The 18,393-nt window shown below is 35.6% G+C and overlaps 1 protein-coding gene across 2 annotated transcripts in view; it reads left to right on the top strand.

Moving 5' to 3' along the window:
* Positions 1-16,193, top strand: part of ANKRD46 (ankyrin repeat domain 46) — a 28,697-nt gene extending 12,504 nt beyond the window's left edge. For both annotated transcript variants that reach the window (XM_016129777.2, XM_036232903.1), the window contains exons 2-5: positions 5,717-5,817; positions 8,077-8,414; positions 9,571-9,729; positions 14,109-16,193. In XM_016129777.2, coding sequence (XP_015985263.1) covers positions 8,104-8,414; positions 9,571-9,729; positions 14,109-14,325 — 687 coding nt within the window. In that variant the 5' untranslated portion in view covers positions 5,717-5,817; positions 8,077-8,103 and the 3' untranslated portion in view covers positions 14,326-16,193. The remainder of the gene's footprint in view (positions 1-5,716; positions 5,818-8,076; positions 8,415-9,570; positions 9,730-14,108) is intronic.
* Positions 16,194-18,393: the final 2,200 nt, after the last annotated feature.

Here is an 18,393-nt window from a genome sequence, read left to right as displayed (position 1 = left end):
AAACATGATAAAGTAATATAAATATTATAGGAAATACATATCAGAAATCCATGTTTGGTGTTTTTTGATTTCTTGATAGAGAAAAAAAAAAATCAAGCGTTTTCTTGGTATCCCAATAAGTAACAAACTTGAGAATAGTCCAGGAATTTAGACACTTCCTATAAAGTAGAAAACATTTCCAAACATTTTATTGTTGTTTCCGCATACTTTAAAACATTTGCTTCATATGAGATGTTTGCAGAGAGTTAATTCAGAATATATGAGCTAGACTGTGAAGAAACATTTCCAGATATTTATTGGTTTTCTACAATTTAAAAAGTTTATTTTCAGTGAAATGATTATAAGGGGTTAATTCAGAGGAGTGGACTAGAACTAATGTTTCCTTTTATATAATCTTTGATGGAAATTTTTGCTCAACTAATTTATTATGTAAAAAAGAATCTTACGAAAACAAACAGTGCCTTAATTTTTTCACCCATAAAATGAAGATAATGATAGTACTTGCCTTATGGAGTTTTAATGAGAATTAAACCAGTTATTACAGGAAAAACAATGCCTGGAGTATAACAACTTAATATTAAATATTGTGTATCTCAGATGTTGCTAAGCAGTTGTTTGCATAGTAATAACAGATGTACAAACATTCTTTTTTCCCTTTTCATTAAGCTTTGTTTCCTGAAAACCTCTACTAAGTAATACCTGGTTAGCCTACTTTTAATTATTATATGAACTTAAACATAATGAACTGCCCTTTCTTGAAGTAGCATTTTGTAATTCACACATTTCAAACTAACCCCACCTTTACAGCATTAATAAAGTTTTAATTATGATGTAATTGATAGCTTGGCAATGAAATCCCAAAGTTAAGAATTTTAGGCACAGTCAAATTAGACTAAAGTGTTGGAAATACTACAAAATGTGAATTCTCCACAGGTTTAGATATAAGGTAAAAATGTATCTCTCCATGGTGGACCTAGTTTTATCTAAAAATTACTCATATTGAACATGTATTACATTTGAGCCTTGGAAGTAAAATTTAGAAGGTTCTACTTATAAATTTCCTTCTTCAAGTGTTCTTTGTAGTGTTAGGATGTTGTGAAAGGATAATATTTTCCATTCCTTTTTTTTTTTTTTAATTTACTTACTACCACGCTTTCAGAAAGGGGCCTACCTCTTTCCTTCATTAAGAATTCAGTCACATATTTGTCTTTATTTTGGACAGATACCCCAAAGGTTAAAAATTAGAATCCTAGTCATAAGATATATGAGAATTTAATTCCCAGGCCTTTCTAAGACAATCTCCTGAAAAGTAGATAAAGATCCTAAATCCAGCTTAGTTTAAGATGAACTGTAGTTTAAGATGAACTGTAAACCAGAATCTTGAAAATGAGCAAAACAAGCATTGCATCAAGATTGCTGTCACAGTAAAATGATTCACTCATAAAAAAATGGGACTGGTTCCACAGCCATAAATTATATAGTCAGATTTGTTTGTGTCACATCTTTAAAATATATTGCCTAAGAACCCATTATGGTACTCAAACTTTGCCCAAAAATATTATTTTAAAATTCTCAGACTATCTACATTTTGATTGGCTTAAAATGTCAATGGATTTGAATCCTATAATAATAGGAGAAATCGGGGGGAAACTTTTTTAATGTGTTATTCAATAAGAAAATTATGATACATATGTTAGACTAGAACCATTAAAAATTATAATAGAAGACTGGTAACATGGAAGGAGGTTCACAATATAGTAAATAAAAGAGTTTAACATTAGCATATATAGTATGAATTAAGTATATAAATATAGAGAAAAAATGCTAGAGACCATAACAATGAAATATTAATAATAATTGTTTCTACTTGGTAAGATTATAGGGAACTTATTTTCTTCTCTTTCATATTTTCTTTAAAAATTTACAGTAACTGTAGAACTAGTCATTAAAAAAATGTTACTTGAAAATCCTATTAACAGTGAACTTAACTGAGTGTACATTCAGCAGAGAATTATTGGATTTTCCTATGCCTAGATTTCAAGTGACAATGTGCCAGGCACCGTGTAATCTGCCAGGATACACAGATCAGACCCATTTCTTGCCATCTACAGACATGGTCTGGCAGGAATTTTTACAGACAGTTGTAAATAAGCAACACAGCTTTGTATGAACTATTTTCTCCTGATTGTCTTGATAACTGTATAGAGCCTGCATGGCATATTGGAAATATTAGAGACTAAATTTGAAGCCCACTACACTACTTACAACAGTATTGGCATTACTTACTAGCCTCTGAGCCTTGGAAATTAAGACCACTCTGTTAGAGAAATATAGCTGCTGAAGGTAAGCAGACTGAAAAAATATATTAATGTTTTGGGAAGTATTTAACTTGCTGTTGAAATTCTTACTTGCTCACAGCTAGATTTCTTATTGATAGTGGCTTTTTTCCTTGCCTAATATTTGTGCAGTGCTTCGATTTTAAGAACAGTATTTATAAGTACTAGCAGTTAGGATTTAAAGACTTCCTTGGAGGTTTTTGTTTTATGCTTTTTTGAGGTTATATTATATTTTAAAATAACTATCCTTTTAAAGGGGTAAAAATTAACCAAGTGAGGTATACAGAATCTGGATTTGGGGGTTTCATGTACTATATATATCATTCTCAATTTTAGTAGTTTTCTTTAACATGAGAAAATGTGTGCAGTAGGTTTGACAGTGTATCTCTCCAGATAGATTATATGTTCCTTGCATTTTGCTGAAGTGTCTGGCGTTCTGATCTGTGGTTAAAGTTGTTATGTAGGCATGTGTGGTCAGTTCATTTATACCAGGAATGTAGCACTTAGACTTGCCTTTCCCGGTAACTTTCAGAATGAAAAATCAATGCATTATATATAGTTGGTGAAATTAAATATAGAAGACCAATTTAAAGTTACAGTACATGTTACAATGGAACATACTTTTTTCATTAGGTCTTTGCCATCAAGAATACTATCTTAAAGTTGTGCAGATTGACCTACAATTAACATGAAATAAAAACATAAAAGAAAATATTAACTAGAACTTTCCATCAAGTCTGTGGCTCACAGCTTCCACTAAAATCTTATCGTTTTGTTGTTTGGATTGAGACAAACACTCTTGAAACGGAGATCTAGATGACTGCCTCATCCCGAAGGGGGAGTGACTCTGTCCTCACAAGGTCTCTCGGGTGTGGGGTCAGGAGTTTTCAGTGCTGGACTGCGCCAGCCTTCTAAGACCTGACCACCAGAGTCCTGCTTTTGATAATCCCAGCAAGTCGGCCTCTGAGACAGTCAGTGGACACTGTCCCTGAGGAACCTGGTCGTGGTGAACAAACAGGGCTTTCTGGGGCTTGCCTGTTCCCACTACTGACTGTTCTTGTTTTCCCTATGCCAAGAACCAGTTCTCTTTTTTCTTTCTTGAAGGTCTTTACTCCCCACTAGAGGCCACCCTAGTGTTAGAAGCTGGGCGTTACCACGGAATCAGTGTTCTGCGCCAGCCATCTTCAGTACAGTGGAAGACTGGTCTCCCCAGAGCTGTGCCCAACCTTGGGAAGGCAGTAATTGTTATTTTGGGGACACATAAGTCACACAGTTAAGTAAGTAGTGTAGTGGGTTTCAAACCCAGGCTGTCCAGCTCCAGATACGTTCTGGATGGAGTAGCCAAGCTCTTTTAACAACCTCTGACTGTAGAACAACTGCCTCTCTATAGTATTGTACGCTCCTAAAAGTAGCCCCTCCCAGGAGAGTCAAACTGTATCACATCTCTCTCCCTTCTGCATTCCTCACCTTTAAAAGCAGCTTCAGTATGCTTAGCTTTCACGTCCATTTACGGGAGAACAAACTCCCCTCTGTAAATCTTGAAACACACGAGTTCACTTTCTGGGGTTATTTCACACATCAGTGTGTCTAGCTCTACTTGTGGAATGGTTCTTATTACTTACATTGGTAAATGCCAGGGCGTCCACCTGAGCCCTTCCAAGCGCTTGGTCCTGTGAACTCTTCCATAAGTAACCTTTCACTTTTCTGGTTGCCTGAGGCACCCAGACAAATGACCCCAAAGGAGGTTTTACGTTCTTCCATTGTTTGTATGAGGAAGGTGGGCACCTTCATACTCAACAGCCTTTTTGTCAAAATCTTTAGGCCTCCATACAACCCAGCAATTGTACTCTTGGTTATTTGTCCCAGAGAAATGAAGACTTACGTTCACATAAAAATATGTTTCTGGATGTTTTAGAAGCTTTAATGTAACAACCATAAACTGGAGACAACCACATGTCTGTCCTTTGATAGGTGAACATTTAAGCTGGTACATGCATACCGTGGAATACTACTCAGCAATAAAAAAAAAACTATTGATAAAACAACTTTGACAAATCTCCAGAGAGTTATGTTGAGCAAGGAAGAAAAAAAAAAGCAATCCCAACAGGATACATACTATATTGTTCCATTTATATAATATTCTTGAAATGACAGTATTATAAAAATGGAAGACAGTAGTGGTTTCTGGGGGATGAGGATGAGTGGGGTGAGAGGGAAATACATGTGCCTAAAAAAGGGTAATGAGAGATCCTCGTGATGGAAATGTTCTGTATCCTGACTATATCAATGTCAACATCCTGGTTGAGATCTTTTACTCCATAGTATTGCAAGATGCTACTATTAGAGGAAACTCGGTAAAAGGTACACAGGATCCCTGTATTATTTCTTGTAACTGCATGTGAGTCTATAATTATTTCAAAAAACTTAATTTAAAAAATTTCCAGTCCTCTTCACCCTTTGGACAATAGTTGACATGTGTCCTGAATTTTACTTACTTCTATAACTTCTTGAGGAAGCTATGACTAGGTTTCTAGTGATTAAGATCTAATTGGTATCTCAGACATTTTCTTTGTGGGTTTCTAGGAATTAGGTCTAATACATTTGTATAACATTGTTTGAAATCATGTAAATCTGTTATTTGATCAAGTTTATTTTCTTACAGGGCCTTGTCATATCAAAAGAAAATGATGGAAATATTGTCTTTCTTGTGAATTTAAGGGAACATTAGGATTATGGGGGGGGGTTGTAATTATATAATCTATAATTCTATCTCCAAACGAGAAGTAAAGCTTGTCCTTTTCATAATATGAACCCTCCTGTCTTCAGAATAACTCCTCTACTCCATTTTAACATTGAAAATTAAAGCCAGGTTTTGTATTAGAGAAAGGCTTTAGTCATGAAGATTCAGCTCCAGCGTCAGGACAAAAAAGGAAAATACTTGGCTTTAGGTGAATCAGTGTTTGTCCAAAGAAGTCGATTAAGTGACTCTGTGTAATGAAGTTTGTCTAATTGATATTATAGACTAAAAAAAAAAAAAAAACAACTAGAAAACAGGTGAGGAGGGTAGATGTTTTGTGTATTCTTAGTCGTCATGCTATTTATTGACGCTGTTGTGAGACTGGTCCTCATGTATCGTTTGTCAGCCCTGGTCTTCACTTCCAACCCAGCACTGGGAGCCCTTATGATACAACCTGCCTTACCTGTTGTAAATGGAACTTCATAAAGTACCGTTAATTATTCCCCTATGTAAGTTTATTTAAAGGGATTTGATTACAGTGAACGTGAATGGGATGTACAGGCCCCACTAGCTTGTACATTAGATCAGTGAGTCTTTTTCCACACCACACTTTTGTTATAACTGAATTTTCTATTTACTGTAGATCCTTACCAGCACATTTCTGGATATTCCGTTGAACCTTCTTCAGAATTCAGAGAAACTGCCAGGTGACCACTGAAAGAAAGATCTAATCTTAAGGCTTACGTGAGTATTTTCGACTGTGTCCTTGGTTTAGAGTGGATTCAGTTCTGTGATCAAGATGAAAAAGTGTTATCTGTCATTGAGCTTATTAAATTTGGGGGTAAGGTTAGCAGTTTCTCAAGGACAAAAAGAAACTCACACAATACACCACACTTACTCTTTCTTAAAAAATAGACAAGAAAGGCTTTTTTTTTACTTAGCCAACATTCAAAAGAATCCCAGTCTGCAAACCACAAGAATTCTTACTGTATTTGAACCAAAAACACCAAGTAGATTGTTTTTCATTATCTATTCATACAGAGTTTAACCAAAGCACATTACATCTTCAAAAGCACTTGGTACCTGGTGGTTTATTTTTTAAACAGTTTATGATGGCTTAGTCTTTTTTAATGTCCCAATCTAATGAGTACTGTAGGGGAAAATAGGCAGATTACTCTCAAAAAAGAATTCTTGATTATTTTATTGAATAATTCTTTTTTCTCATTGGGTTAATTTCTTTAAAAAGCATTATGTAGTATCATAATCTGAAGTTTATTTTATCTTGATCTCTGTAATTCCTAATCATAAGCAGATTTTTCCCTTATTTAGAATTATCCTTAACAGCTCCTTCTTACCCTTTATTTCCAACAGGTCATTAAGTTATGCTAATTCTATCTTTTATATTCTTTACCAATATGCCCCTTCTCCCTGTCACTGCCTTAGATAAGGCTCCCATCATTTCTTTTGTGGATTTCTGCAGTGACCTACCAATCAACCTCCCTATCTCCAACCTTGAACCCCTCCAATCTGACCTCTCCATACTACCAGAGAGTAACCTTTCTGAAAGACTAATATAAGACCATGCCATTTTCTTGGCTTAGTGTCCTTCGCTGACTTCTTAATAAAATTCAGGTGTAATAAACCATCCCATGGAGTAGTTAGGAAGGTTAAGTAAAATCCATTATAAACCTCTAGTGTGATGCCTGTCTTAGCACAGGCCCTAGCACGTGTGACTGTTTCCCCTCAGCACGGAGAACCCATTGGACCCGGAATCCTGGGATCAGAGGGACTGCTGGGAAACCAGGCTGAAAGGAGTAGGCGCCAGAGTCTCACCAAACTCCACAGCCACGCTTTTCTGATGTCCCCTGAGGTTACACATGGGAGTAGATGGGTCTAGCATCCAATTCCATCAGCGTTCCAGAAAGAAAGACTTTGGCCAATAAGTTACAAGCCAAGCCTGTCTGTAACCTTAGAGTAAGGGAGCCATCTCTATAAACATACCAGCCACTGCTTTTGTTTCTTTGTTTTGCTTTGTTTTCTCTTCAATTTCTTAGTGAAGGTTCTTTTGTCCGCCTCTCACTTTTTCTTAAATGAACCAAGGAGGAGAGAGAGACAGGCAGAGAGACAGAGCTGCACTGAGCGACCGCTGGAGCAGGGAAGTGTCAGTGAAAGAGTTATGGACAGACTGGCTGGTGAGGCTACACTGCTCGAGTGGGTGAAGCGTTAGAGAGACACAGTCGAGATTGCTGCCTTTGTCCCACCCCTGTGTTCCCAGACAGACCTGGTTTTTCTCATCTCTCAGTCTTAGCCAGTGGGAGTTTGATAAAGTCAGATATTTAAGTAACTGTAGAACAGAGCAGAATAGGGTCAATACTGTAAAAAAGACGGACAGTCTGAATTGATTTAATAATATTTTCAATTTTTAACTTTGGTTTGTTACCTTTTTTAGCTTTTCCCTTTCTATTAAAATTTGAAGATTGTGCTATAAATATGACATTTAGCACATCCTTACTGAATGTTAAGTTATTTGTGTTTTTTTCATGCTGATTTAATTAACTTTTGAGCAGATGGTTCTTAGTGTATTTAGAATATCTCAAATATACTAAGAAGCATCTATATGAAAGAATTACTTTGTTTTAATTAACAGCAGTAGCATTTGCATGTATACGTGTATATAGATGGTTCTTTGAAGTCTAAGGATCATGTGTATTTATGTCTTCTGACAATACAGTAAACTTTAAGCAATTATATTTTGCTTAACTTTAAAAATAGAACTTTATAGTAATTTAGTTGTAATTTTGATCCAGCGGACATGAAGAAAATAAGACATTTTAATGGAAAATAAAATATAATTGATAACTTTGTTCTTGTTTCTATTTGGTGAAGTAATTTATTAGAGGCAGGAGGCCAAGAAGGATAAGAAAAAGTACTTTTCTAAATGACTTCATTATCTTGATTTAGTTTGGCTTCACTGACTCTCACTCACCTCATATTTCATTACAGGCATATTCCATCCACCACATCAGAACAATGTCCTACGTTTTTGTAAATGATTCTTCTCAGACTAATGTGCCCTTGCTACAAGCCTGTATTGATGGAGACTTTAACTATTCCAAGCGGCTTTTGGAAAGTGGCTTTGACCCAAATATTCGTGACAGCAGGGGCAGAACAGGCCTTCACCTTGCAGCAGCCCGGGGCAATGTAGACATCTGCCAGTTGTTGCATAAATTTGGTGCTGATCTTCTGGCCACAGATTATCAAGGGAACACAGCTCTTCATCTCTGTGGTCATGTGGATACCATTCAATTCTTAGTTTCCAATGGACTCAAAATTGATATTTGGTAAGTTCTTTGTGGTTTCTTCCTATTAGTCTCTCAGCCAGTGGTCTAATCTCAGAGTCTATTGATTTTGTTTCCTCATTCATCCATTGTAGTGACACATTCAGAAAGGCATTGAGAACAATGGAGTCTTGTTAGGGGAGTAAGGGAGCAAGGATCTGACTTCTAGATTTATGTCGAAACAGTTTAAGTTCTATGAAAATAGTGGCTAGGTTCTGCTAGTTAATTGTGTATTGGAAGACGAGGGAAAAAGAAGAAAAGAACTATCCTTTGTTGTAAAGCTGTTATGGGTTGGGTACTGTGTTTACTTAAGTTAGGTCATTTGATCCTCAGAATGAATAGCTCTTGTGGTAGGTGTTGTCTTCATTTTACAGATGAAATAGTTGAGATGAGAAGGGTTAAATGACTTAACAAAGGTCACATAGCTAATTTGCCTTTGACTATATACTATTCCTGCTAGCTTCATACTCTCTCTGGGGCTCAGAGTCCTTTTTATACTGAACAATTTGAAGAAGCAGTTTTCTTTGTTTTGTAGATACCCGCTCTTTTGAGTGGCAAAGATGTCAGGCCACCTTTAAAACTGAGCATGCTCTGTAAACTACACTTACATGTTTCCCTAATTTATTGGTGCTGTAATGTCGCTAAATCTGAATAAGACAGAAAACGGTTCTGCTACTATAAGGATAGTATGTGGTGGGACTTGACTACAGGGTTCAGTGTAATTCGGGTTCTCCCCTATTATTAGTGTTAAATAGCTAAGTGTACCAAAGCAGGTTATTTGGTTGCCTTGGGATTTTTAATTCTTAGATTTTTTTTTTTTTTTTTTTTTTTTTTTAGTACAAGTACTCTTCCCATAAAATGTAAACATCAAATAAGAACAAATCTAGAACTAGATTTTCCATTTAATTTCTGGGAAGATGCCTTCTTTTTCTTTTATTTATTTTCATTTATCTACTCTTTCACCTACATATTCTTTTTCCTTTTCCCCTAGAAGAAAAAAAGGTTAACTCAAAAGTAGGTTCTGGCTCTACCATTGGTTCTGCTCTGGGTTTTAATTTTGAGTTAATTGGGCCCATGCCTTCTTCACTGGCTACACAAAAGGTACTGACAGTGTAATATAACTACTGTGATACCTCTTTATTTTTATGCCTTTTTTTAGCAACCATCAAGGTGCTACACCCTTAGTTTTGGCAAAGCGCAGGGGAGTGAATAAAGATGTCATCCGCCTGCTGGAATCTTTGGAAGAACAGGAGGTAAAAGGATTTAACAGAGGAACCCACTCAAAACTGGAGACCATGCAGACAGCTGAGAGTGAAAGGTACTTAAGATATAATTTTTTAATGGGCAAGTTACTTTAAGTCTCTGGATCTTTTCTGACAGCTTCATGAACTTTATATTTATTTGCTTTCAAGTGCAGAGCTTTGATACTTTCTTTGAACTTTACATAGGCCCCGTGGCTCCAGATTACAGTCGAGAAGCTATTAACAGAAAGCACTACATGCCCACATGCATGCAGTGTTCTGTTAGTCACTGCGCAAGGAAGCCTGCCTGCTGTACTGGCAGTACAGGGGGGAAGAAGTGGGGAAGAGCCGAGTTTGAGGGAAGGAAACAGGGAGAATTTTACTGTCAGTCACTAAAAGCTTGGAATTTCAAAAAAGGAAGGGAAAGATAAGTAAGGCTAAGAACTTAGATAATATTTAAAAAGACCAAAAAGATAGTTTTAGAGGTAGGAAAGTAGACTGCTGAGGAAAAGTAAAACAAAAGGAGAGAAGGTAAGACAAGGTTTAACACATACATAATTCAGTAATGCGAAAGCGGAAGTGACCTTCACATGAGTTGTAACAAATGAAATTTGGGCTTCTCTAAGTAAGTGGAGCTAAAATGCAGTGACTGACAAGGTCTTAAATATATCATTTCTCATCTAGACACAGTTCAGAACACAGTTCAGGGAGCTCTGAAAAGGTGACAAACCATTTTTTTTCTCCTAGCCTCACTGGCTCAACAAGTAAAGTCAATAGGCCAGACTTTGTTGTACTAGCATGTATTTGATTGTCTTTCAAGGCGTGCCAACCTTCCAGATTATACCAGGTCAGGAGGACCAGGGGCTTACTATAGACTCCACCCACAGTTTTTAGTGGAATGTGTTTCTGGAGCCGTTATCAGCTGTTGCCCCAGTAACTGATGAACTAGCACTTGGATTTAGGATCCTATGGACCTAGTAGATTGTTGGGATCATTGTTTTTTTTTATTTCTAAATGAAATCCTTTCCGTTTTTTGTAGTTTACCCTTTGTTACCTTTGTACCTATGGTTGCTTTCTTCCCTCTTCATGTGGTGACTGGGGTACTCCCCAAGGACCATTAATTCCACTCTCAAGTTTAGGGCTATTTGGTTACATACTCTCAAATACTTATTGCTATCCAAAGAACGTAAAGTGTTTTACTTCTAGAAGAGGTCATGCTTCTCATGAGTTATCACCGAAAGCTGACAAGTAGGTAAAATAAGCAGGAAATTGTAGATGCATTTGCAAGCCCTTTTTCTCTTCCCTGTACTTTGGGTGGACTCTTAGAATACCATAAGCAATTTAATAACAAAATAATAACATTGGATAATAATTATTATAGATCATGTTCTTCCAAAATAACTTGAAACTTATTCTCATCTTTCTATAAAATAGTAGTAAATTATGTTAAGCTTCTTTACCATGATAATTATTCAAGAATGTGTTTATATTTTTGCTTGATATATTTTAATAGTTAATGTCTTGACATCTCTTTATCAGAAATTAATTCTTAACTCTATTTTGCCTCAATTGTGATTACGTAAGAAGTAATTAGTCTTTTGAGAAGCTCAGCATGAAATATTTACTCCTCTTTCTTTCACATACCTACCATTTCACTTCAGCATGAAAATTTGTATTATTTACAGCATTATATAAAGCCAGTTCTTCACAAATTGAATTATTAATTTAGCACTACCAGGTTGTCATATTTTGGTTGTCTCGTCCTACTCTCGGCCCTCAGCATCATGATAGAAATGCAGTGGTTGAAGCTCAAATTAAAAAGTTTAAAGGCAACATCATTAGTCATTAGAGAAATGCAAATCAAAACCACAGTGAAATACCACTCATACCTAGGAAGATGGCTGTACTCAAAAAGATGGGCAATAACAAGTGTTGGCAAAGATGTGGAGAAATTGGAGCCCTCATACATTGCTGGTAGGAATGTAAAATAGTATAATTGCTTTGAAAAACAATGTGGCAGTTCATCAAACAGTTACATGGTATTACCATATGACCCGAGAATTCCACTTCTAGGTGTATACCGAAGAAAATTGAAATCATGTTCACACAAAAACTTGTACATAGATGTTCATAGCAGCATTATTCATAATAGCCAAAAGGTGGAGACCATGCAAAAGTTCATCAACTGATAAACGAATAACAAAACGTCATCTAGCCATCCAGTGGAATATTATTCCACTGTAAAAAGGAATGAAATCCTGGTACATGATACAACATGGATAAACTTTGAAAACATGCTACATGAGAGAAGTCAGTCACAAAAGGCCATATATTGTGATTCCATTTATGTGAAATGTCCAGAATTGGCAAATAAAAAGTAGATTAGGGTTTGCCAGGAGCTGGGGAAAGGGGCAATGGGAAGTGAACTGCTGTGGGCGCAGAGTTTCTTATAGAAGTGATAAAAATGTTATGGAAGTAGATTGACTTTGTGAATAATACTAAAAACCACTGAATTGTGCACATTGAAAAGGTAAATTTATGGTATCAGAATTATATCTCAAAAAAATTTTTGAGAAAAGAAAGCTCAAAAGAATTGGCTAGCACATGACGTTATGGTTGTGAAACAGCTTTTTCTAGAGCAGAAGGCAAAGCAAGAGTTTGAATGTGTTTACTACAATATTTTCCATTTCCCTTAGGTTTCCCTGAGACATAGCATAATTTCTTAAGGGCCTATAAATCAGATTGATGGAAAAGATTTCTGCGCTCCGCCAAATAGCCTAAGTTTACTTTAATTTTTTTTACTTTGTAGATACAGGTGACAAAGACAGTGTAGATGACACATGTACAAAAAAATTACACACACACACCCCATCACGCTAGGATTGGGTATTTCCTGGACAATAGAAAACATTTTGTTCAAAAGAGTCACTAGAACATTCTGACTGGCAGAGCTTCATGAGCACCTGGAGAATGCTAAACTGAGCATTCACATTTTACATTTAACATCTTTGAGTATGAGATCGTGTCAACTCACATATAGTCAGTAAATTTGATACAAGTCAGAATTAACCTCTCCTGATTTTATTTACAGTTTTATGGATATAGGTCTTCTCGGTGTTCTAATCCTATTTTTTGAACTTGCTTGAGTTTTCTCAAATTTTTGTATTGTAGATTTCTACTGTAAATATCTTCTTATTCAGACAATAAACATCTTTTAATATGAAAAATGTTTTGGATGTCCAACAGACTGGTGCATTAGGAAGTCAGCATCCCATGATAAGAGAAAACCTCTAATACTAGTAAAGGTCGAAGAACCAGTGGTTAACAGTGTCAAGAAGTAAAAGTTGTAGGTTTAAAAAAAAAAAAAAAAAACTGCCAATTTTGCATAGTGAACCAGACTCTAAGGCATCGTTTTATGTTTTCATTGTTCCATACCCAGATGGTTGGAAGAATATGAAGAGAAGAGGTTTAGGTAGGGTAGTAACAACCTTTTATAAGCAATAGGTAGTTGATACATATGATTATGGTCATTGTGTCTTTAATTTAAATGGTACCCTGTTATTGGGCCTGCATGTTGTAACTTAAGTGTGGGTGCTAATCCCTTAGAGCCTTGAATTCATCACAGTGTGGGCTTCCAGATTCTGAAGTCAGATAAACTCTTTTCTATTCATAGCAGTCATATTTCATGTCGCTGTAGCTCTGAAAACCAGAATCAGTGTTTTTATGGTGTTTATACTACCTTATTTCAACTAGATTCAGCCTTTATGCAGAAGAGGTACTTATTCTGTATTATAGTACAAGATAAAACTAAGACCAATGCGGGGAAACTATTAAGAAGAATTCCTAATGAGTAAACATGTTCAAATGTCCAACAGACTGGGGAGAATGCATCCATTATTAGAGAATTACAGTTAAAAGGAGGAATTCCTTCACTGGTCCGATTATTAAACTAAATTAATAATCCCCTTTTTAAAGTCACATACTATATTAAATAATTTTTTTAGATTTGCCTATCTTTGCTTATCTTCATTAACATGAATTCTCAAATTATGAATTTTCATTTTAAATTCTTCTCAATTTAAAATAACCAAATGTGTTTTGGTTTAGCACCTGATGGAAACAACTCATTTGATCTACTTCAAGATTTCTGCATGGGAACTTTTTATTAGAAAAGGATTTTTACCTTTGACTCTACTAAATACAAAACCAAGAAACATAATCCTTATGGTTTAGCAGTTTACAGTTTAGGGTGGATTGTCCAGAGGAGTGCAGATACACATAAATCAGTACATAAGTGTGTGAGAGTAAATGTATATATGTCAGTTTTCTTCCTTTGAGTGTTGTATTATAAGGTTGGTCTTTTCCAAGTAATACAGTTCCATATTGTTTTATGTTTTTGAAGTGAGTGCAATGTGTTATTTCACGCTGTGTTATTTTCTCTTTGCTTCTTCCACAGTGCCATGGAAAGCCATTCTCTCCTCAATCCCAACCTACAGCAGGGTGAAGGAGTCCTGTCCAGCTTCCGAACCACATGGCAGGAGTTCGTAGAGGATCTGGGCTTCTGGAGGGTTTTGCTCTTGATCTTTGTCATTGCTTTGCTGTCTCTTGGCATTGCCTACTATGTGAGTGGGGTGCTACCCTTCGTAGAAAACCAGCCTGAACTGGTGCATTAAAGGAACTCCTGGAAGATGAGGCAGATGTCTGTTTCCTGGCTTCTAATGTTTCTCAGTTTCTCAAAATTGTTTTCTTAGTGCAAAGCAGTGAGAGCTGTACATTTTTTTTTTTTTTGCATTTTTATGTATTGTAATCCTTTTAGAACAACATGTTCATTTGAACTAACTACATACTGTATTCAAGTATACTGCATCCTAAAGCTACCTCTGATTCAACCTGACTTCTTAGGAAACCTGTGTTTTATCAAACACAGGTTTGATAAAAACATGGAAATGACTGAGGAATGAAAGATAAAGGAAGAGACTAGTCCTTGCTGTAGAAACCTACCCTAATATAGGACCAACTAAAGTAAAGTGTTCAAAAAGGAAAAGGTTTTGATTGGTGGTTTTGTTTTGTTTTTGTTTATTTTTGCAAGAGCCCCTTTTCTCTTTTTATTTACGTTCTCTGGGAGTAGAGGAGAAAGTGAAACATTCAGCTTAAAACTTGAAGTGCTTTTTTCAAATCCCATATAGTAAATCAGTATTGTTTTGCTTTTTTCAAATCCCATATAGTAAATCAGTATTGTTGGAATCCATTTGATTTATTTTAATACTTTCAAGTCTAGTCACAAACCAAATAGAACTTCCGAAAGCAAGCTATATTTTCTTCAAAAATAATTGATTGATCTCATATTTGTTTTTAAGACTATTTTGTTTTGTTTTGTTTTTTGTAAACTGCTTTTTGTTAATCTCTGTAAAAAATGAACGTGACTTCATTTTGTTCATTTTTCAATTTCCCCTAGTATTTATTTCAATGATAATTTTGTTCATCAGAAATATAATCAGAAAACTTTTTTTCTGTTCAGTAGTTAGCAGGGAAAAAATAATTACAATATTTAACTGTCACTGTAATTTTATAGTGCTATTATTGTGAAAAATTCAGTTCTATAAGCTTGCCATGGTGTCACAATTGTATCATAGTTCATAATTATTTCATTTTGTTTGCAGTCAGTCTTGTTCAGAGGCCCTGTAGAATTGTCATAACAATCCCATCCATGTCTGCAGTTCTCTGATGGCAAGAACAGATGGAGTATTTCTGAGTTAACAGCACTGAACACAATTGTGCTGAGTGTCATAACACTTTTAAATGGTAATATTATGTAAATTGAAATCTGGCCTCCAAACTATATTGCAGTTTTCAGCAGTATGTTTGAAGGCCTCTTTTGTTAATGATTCTGTTATGTATAAACCATATTCTTGGGTTATTAAAAAATAATCTGAAGACTTGATAATTACTCATTGGTATAGTCAGAAAACTGTAGAGAAGGAACTAATGGTTTTACTTTTTTAAACAAAGGCATCCAAGCTACTGCTAATTGAATTGTTGCTAGGATTAGAAATTATAGTTTAGAATAGAATCTGTATTTCTGCGGTTCATTTTACTTCTCGTTGTTTTCTCTTTTGTATTTATATATCTAGAATTGAGGTATTTTGTTTCATGTGGCTTTATCCTTTCCTAAGGAGCTGTTTTAAAATTCCTGATTTACCTTCCAGCTTCAGTATCAGCTCAGAGTCTTGCTTTTAGGTTAGATACAAACAAAATAAATCACACTTGGTGTAAATATAGGAAAAAACAGCGAACTCTAATTTAGAACAGAGGACATTAGAACACTAGAAATCGAAGTATGTTCAGCATGAAAGTTGTGGGATTCACTTTACATTTGTTTGTAAATCTAAACAGATAGGCAAAATTAGTTAAACATATGTAAATATGTTGCATTTCTAAGAACGATGTTTCCTTCTAAGTGCTGATTTCTTTGTATCCTATTCTTTGCATTCAAAATTCAGTAATACTACCAATAAACGTATTTATAATCTCTTAATCACAATCCATTTTCATTGTTTTTCTTTTAATTTAAAGTTTTTAAAAAATGGGTTGCAATTGGCTGTTTTAAAAAAGAGAGTTTTTTTTCCTAAACGTAATGTAATAGGTATACCAAGTTTATATAAGTTAGCCTTGTAAATGCTCTGAAACCAATTTGGGTGAATTGCTCGTGAATTTAGAAGTGATAATAACTACCATGATTAAGCATCTCCCAATTATACAGGTCACTTTACATGCCTCATTTTATGTCTTCCTTGTGTGCCTCCCACCCCCCACTGCATTTCCCCATTTTATAACATGAGGGCACTAACACCTGAGGGTTAAGGAGCTCGTTCAAGGTCATAGCTAGGACATAGTGGAACAGGGGTTCCTGATGGAGGCTCTGTCCCCAGTTATAAGCTTGCTTTTTCTTATCATGAACCTGGTAGCAGTGCCATCTAGAACCTCGCCTGATGCTGTTTCAGCAGCATGTTACTGAATTTTCTACTCATGCCCCATAATACTTATCTTTTCCTCCTTCTGTAACATATCGTTTCCCCACATCCTTCCACTGTTAAAATTTAAGCTCAAAACCCTCACACATTCAGAAAACCGTCCATAGTTACCCATATGTGACTGCCCATTTCTGTCTTTATCATTTCCTCACTTACCATACTCTGTAAGCATGTATTTTGTTTTTCATTTGACTATTTAATTATAAACATCATGAGAGCAAGGCCTTAGTCAGTTTTTACTACCATGTCCACAGTGCATCCTGTAGAGGTCTTTGTATGTAATAGCTTTACTTTTTTACCTGTAGCTACATTTTTTGTCTTCAGATTAAATAGCTTTTTATCTTTCACATGTTTCTTCCAACATGCGTGTGTGAACTATGCTAGACATTCTTCCACAAGATGCCAGCCACCTGATTGAAGATATACATAATCTCGTACTGTGTAGCTCCTTCACATAAGAGCATGAGGCCTTAAAGACCTGCATAGCTCCTTTATTTTATCACTTAGTGTAGAAGTCTAGAAATCGTATTCACTTGTCATTGAATCAGGCCGCCTTCTTTGACTTATGAAATCATATATGTAGCAAAGTACTTTCAGCTGCAAGAAACCAAAATCCAAATTTAAGATGGCTTAAACCATAGGAAGTTTATTGATTAATGTAAATGGAAGTCCAGAGGTAGCGTAAACCCCAAGAAGACATAATGCAAATTTCGCTCAGTTTTCCAGTGTTTTTGGCTTTGCCCTCCTGTTTGTTGGCTTCATCCTTCAGCTGGATTTGAAATGAGTCCAGAACTTTCAGGCCTCACATCCATTTGTAACCGTGGAAAGAAGAAGAAAGAGAACATTTTTCCTGTAGTTGTCTCTTAGGGACTCCTTCGAAGTCCCCAGCAAACTTCTATGTTTCCTTGGCAGACATATTCTCAAACCAACCAATGCCATGTGTTAGTTGATTAGGCTTGGGTTGATGAACCAGTCATTGATGGAGTGGGGTTGATAGATTTAATGTGATTGGTTTGGACCAATGGTTTTAAAAATAGTAATCAAAGACACTCCTGGCAAGGAGTGGACAGGGATCATAGACTTGTGTTCCATAGCATATGAACAATTTAGCACAACAAAGAATTGTTCCATATCCTGCATGATTCTTGAATGTTCTGGTAAGCATTCACATGGGTTTAAAGAAAAAAAAAAAAACTCAGTTATCTAAGCTTAAAACCTGATCTTTACATTTTAAAACTTAAGTATTTTTAAGCAGTTTTAATGTACACTGAATTTTCCAAGAATATACCCACTAGGTAATTGAGGGAAGATTCCACTTTATTATGTTTAAAACTTGATCAGAAATTGTACTTATTTCAAAAAAATCTTGTCTCTGACAGCAGTGCTACTGATGATAATTGAGTGTGATTAATAACCTGATTCTATGTATAGTCACTGATGACTTCATTGTTTGTAGAGTGGCTGTGCCTGAGCATTAAGAGATTGAAATACACATTATCAGTTCCTTTCCCTTTCTATTACATGATTTATATGAAATCATTTTATTGATTTCAGCAATTGTTACTTTTACCTGGGACTCATATTACAACTTCTCTTATTTAGTCATCTTGGTGTATCTTTTCTAAGTAATTTATGTTGGGGGGTACACCAGGAAAAAGCATTTTCAAAAGTTAACTGGGGGAAAAAGAGGCCAGTATCTGAAACAATCCC

The sequence above is a fragment of the Rousettus aegyptiacus genome, unplaced genomic scaffold (genome assembly GCF_014176215.1).
Source record: "Rousettus aegyptiacus isolate mRouAeg1 unplaced genomic scaffold, mRouAeg1.p scaffold_m13_p_15, whole genome shotgun sequence".
Lineage (NCBI taxonomy): Eukaryota > Metazoa > Chordata > Mammalia > Chiroptera > Pteropodidae > Rousettus > Rousettus aegyptiacus.
Note: the sequence above shows the minus strand (reverse complement) of the source record. Positions and strands in the feature narration are given on the sequence as shown.